This window comes from Fulmarus glacialis, unplaced genomic scaffold (genome assembly GCF_000690835.1).
Source record: "Fulmarus glacialis isolate BGI_N327 unplaced genomic scaffold, ASM69083v1 scaffold20638, whole genome shotgun sequence".
Lineage (NCBI taxonomy): Eukaryota > Metazoa > Chordata > Aves > Procellariiformes > Procellariidae > Fulmarus > Fulmarus glacialis.
Genome location: NW_009230402.1, coordinates 1 through 2,630, shown reverse-complemented (window position 1 = coordinate 2,630; position 2,630 = coordinate 1). Strand labels below are relative to the sequence as shown.

Below are 2,630 nucleotides of genomic sequence, written 5' to 3'. Positions count from 1 at the left end.
GAACATTAATTGCAGTAAAAACTAGCTTGCTTTTTGTTTTAACTGAATTTGTCAGCTGCAACTTGTTTTAATATATGAAAATTTGAAGATGTGTTTCACAGCATAACTGTAGAATAATTTACACTGCATTGCCAATTCACAATTCAGTCATTTTCATTAACAGTGTACAAAGAAGGTCCTTAGTTTATATATATATACTTTATAAAGTCTGGAAGATCAATATAAATACTGCTCCAGAAATTAAAAAAGTGTTTACATCCCCGACTTGAATATTACATCTCAGTGTCCTGGATTATTATTATAATCTGTAAAAGTCTTAGCGGCGCAGAGGTTCAAGTTTTCGAAATTTCAGTGACGAGCTGGATGACAAAGCATCTTGGTTTGAAGAAGAATTCACTGTGTCTGGGGACTGGAACAATACTCTACCACGATGATTAAATACATAAAAAGACGGGTGGTTCCTTAATGTGTCAAATGTCCTTCAAAATAAATGTAAAAAGTCAATGTTAATACTCTTTTAGAACAGGGGTTTCAGAAGAGTCAGTCTAGGGTATACCAACTTTTACAGACATGGAAATACAAGTTTTGAATCCAAAACTCTTTCTCACTTTATAAGTTTCCTAAACCGAAACACAGAGGAAAAACAAAGCCAAGCGTGAACAATACCAACTGCTCAATACGCAGAGGTTGTCCACCCCACAGACAAACTTCATCTTCCTTCCTTCAGCTCAGGGGCAGGCCTGTGGATTACTGCATGCACACGTACCGAATGTGCCAGCCTTAGTTCAGCTGTCACTTGTGTTAATACCTTGACACTGTTCACTGTCAGCTTTCCATCCCTTTCTGTGCCTGAAGCTAAGGGTTTTAGGTAAATGCTATGAAATACAACAATGTCAACTTGTTTACTTTCCATACTCCCCTGTGTTTTTGGAAATGGCCAGAGAGGCCGCATCTGCCCATCCAATTTCATACCCTTTTCAAAATCTCAATTCAAAATCCCTTATTTTCTTGTCTTCCAGATATTCTGCCTTGAATAGTTCAGTGTGAGATTCAAATAATTCACACTCTTGTAAAGAAGCAAAGACAAACAGAAGGTGAGCCAGCCATGCTGCCCCATACTCTATGAGACCATCTCACGACAGCAGTTTGTGACTGCTGAGCTCTTTCATACTTTCCACATAGACACTTCATTCCTCTACCAACTCTGCACGGGATTTTGGATGAGGAAAAGCAAGTTTATTTAATTTGTTCCGGTTACCTAACTCTCTCTGAAATTCAAGACATTGTTGGCTTTCCCAGGTGTGACTGTTCCTCTCAGTGTTATTGTCTACAACATGCATTTAAGAAGAACTGAGCTAAAGAGTGAGCTATTTCACAGTGTTCAGTTTGTATAGAGTAGCAGATACAGGTGTTCACGAAAAGAAGAAATAAAACATACTTATTTTTTAGTTCTGAAGTAGCATCCATGTCTTTAAATTCTCCTGCGATATGTACTATCCCATAGCAGGTAACTGCAAAGGCTAACAGAGTCTGAAGAACTATCTGTAACAGAGGGAAGCACAACGCAACACACACATTACTTAATATTCACCAAAAAAATCTCCTTTCAAACAGCGTCTCTTGCGCTTTTCATCCAGTGACAGTAAGTGCTTTACAGAGGTGGGCAATTCAACAGTAGGGAAACTGAGGCACAGCACGATTAAATACCCCGCCTATTTAGCGTGGCAACACGGTGGCAGAGCTGAGAATCGACATCGGTCTGCATTGCATGAATTGAATCAACTCACACGGCTCCTCAGCAAGATCCTTAGAACAAAAAAATGTGGTTTTGTGCACTTAAGCATCTAACACTCTCTCTGAGAAACAAGTTGCCAACACACGCTGTGCAGTGGTGGCAGTTGCTGCTCGGTCCAAATGCCGTGACTGGTTGTCATGTATATTTGATCTCCTTACCTTTCTGATTAAGCAAAAATGGAACAGATAATTGAAGTGGAATTTAAAAACCAAGCAAATAAAACAAACAAAAAAACCCCCTTCCTGAAGCAGGCTGTGCTGGGATCAAATGGGCACGCAGCCACACTGGATAAACAAATGTCAGCCAACAAAAGCCAGAGGGAGGAGGATGTTTATGCTGCAAAGAAGGAGATGAATGCAAAAGCTCTCTGAACTACGTTCAGGGAATTCCTGGACAAGATGCTTCACGGTAGTTCTAAAAGGAGAGGGAGGTCTGGACTTGGGGTTTGTTCTCTCTGACAGATGTAACACACCGCAGGAAGTTGGGATAAGAAAATATGGTTCTTTTTGACAGAGGGAGCTCAAATGAAAGTGCAATTTAAAAACTACTTTACCCTTTGTTCTTGCCTATCCCATTAAAAAAAAAGCAACTGAGAGAGACTAAACTATCCACACAGCATTACTACTACTACTTTCAAACACTGTAAAAACTTAAACTTACATCTATGGGTAATGTTTCGTCTTCCTTTTCTGTTAGTCTCATATAAGAACGATCTACAAAACAGAAACACACACACGCCCTGCGTAAGCACATGAACAGAGGAGCCGCACAAAAACCCCACAAGAACTTGCTGTAGGTCTCAGACACGTGTCAGCCCCGACCGTCCCCGGGCAGC

The 2,630-nt window shown here is 40.3% G+C and overlaps 1 protein-coding gene across 1 annotated transcript; it reads right to left on the bottom strand.

The window, feature by feature from the left end:
- Positions 1 to 222: 222 nt before the first annotated feature.
- On the bottom strand, positions 223 to 2,508 carry MMGT1 (membrane magnesium transporter 1; the record flags this gene model as incomplete). The annotated part of the gene is made up of 3 exons (XM_009584215.1): positions 223 to 479; positions 1,439 to 1,542; positions 2,456 to 2,508. Coding segments are annotated over 3 exons (320 nt in total), but the record flags the coding sequence as incomplete, so codon positions are not given.
- Positions 2,509 to 2,630: the final 122 nt, after the last annotated feature.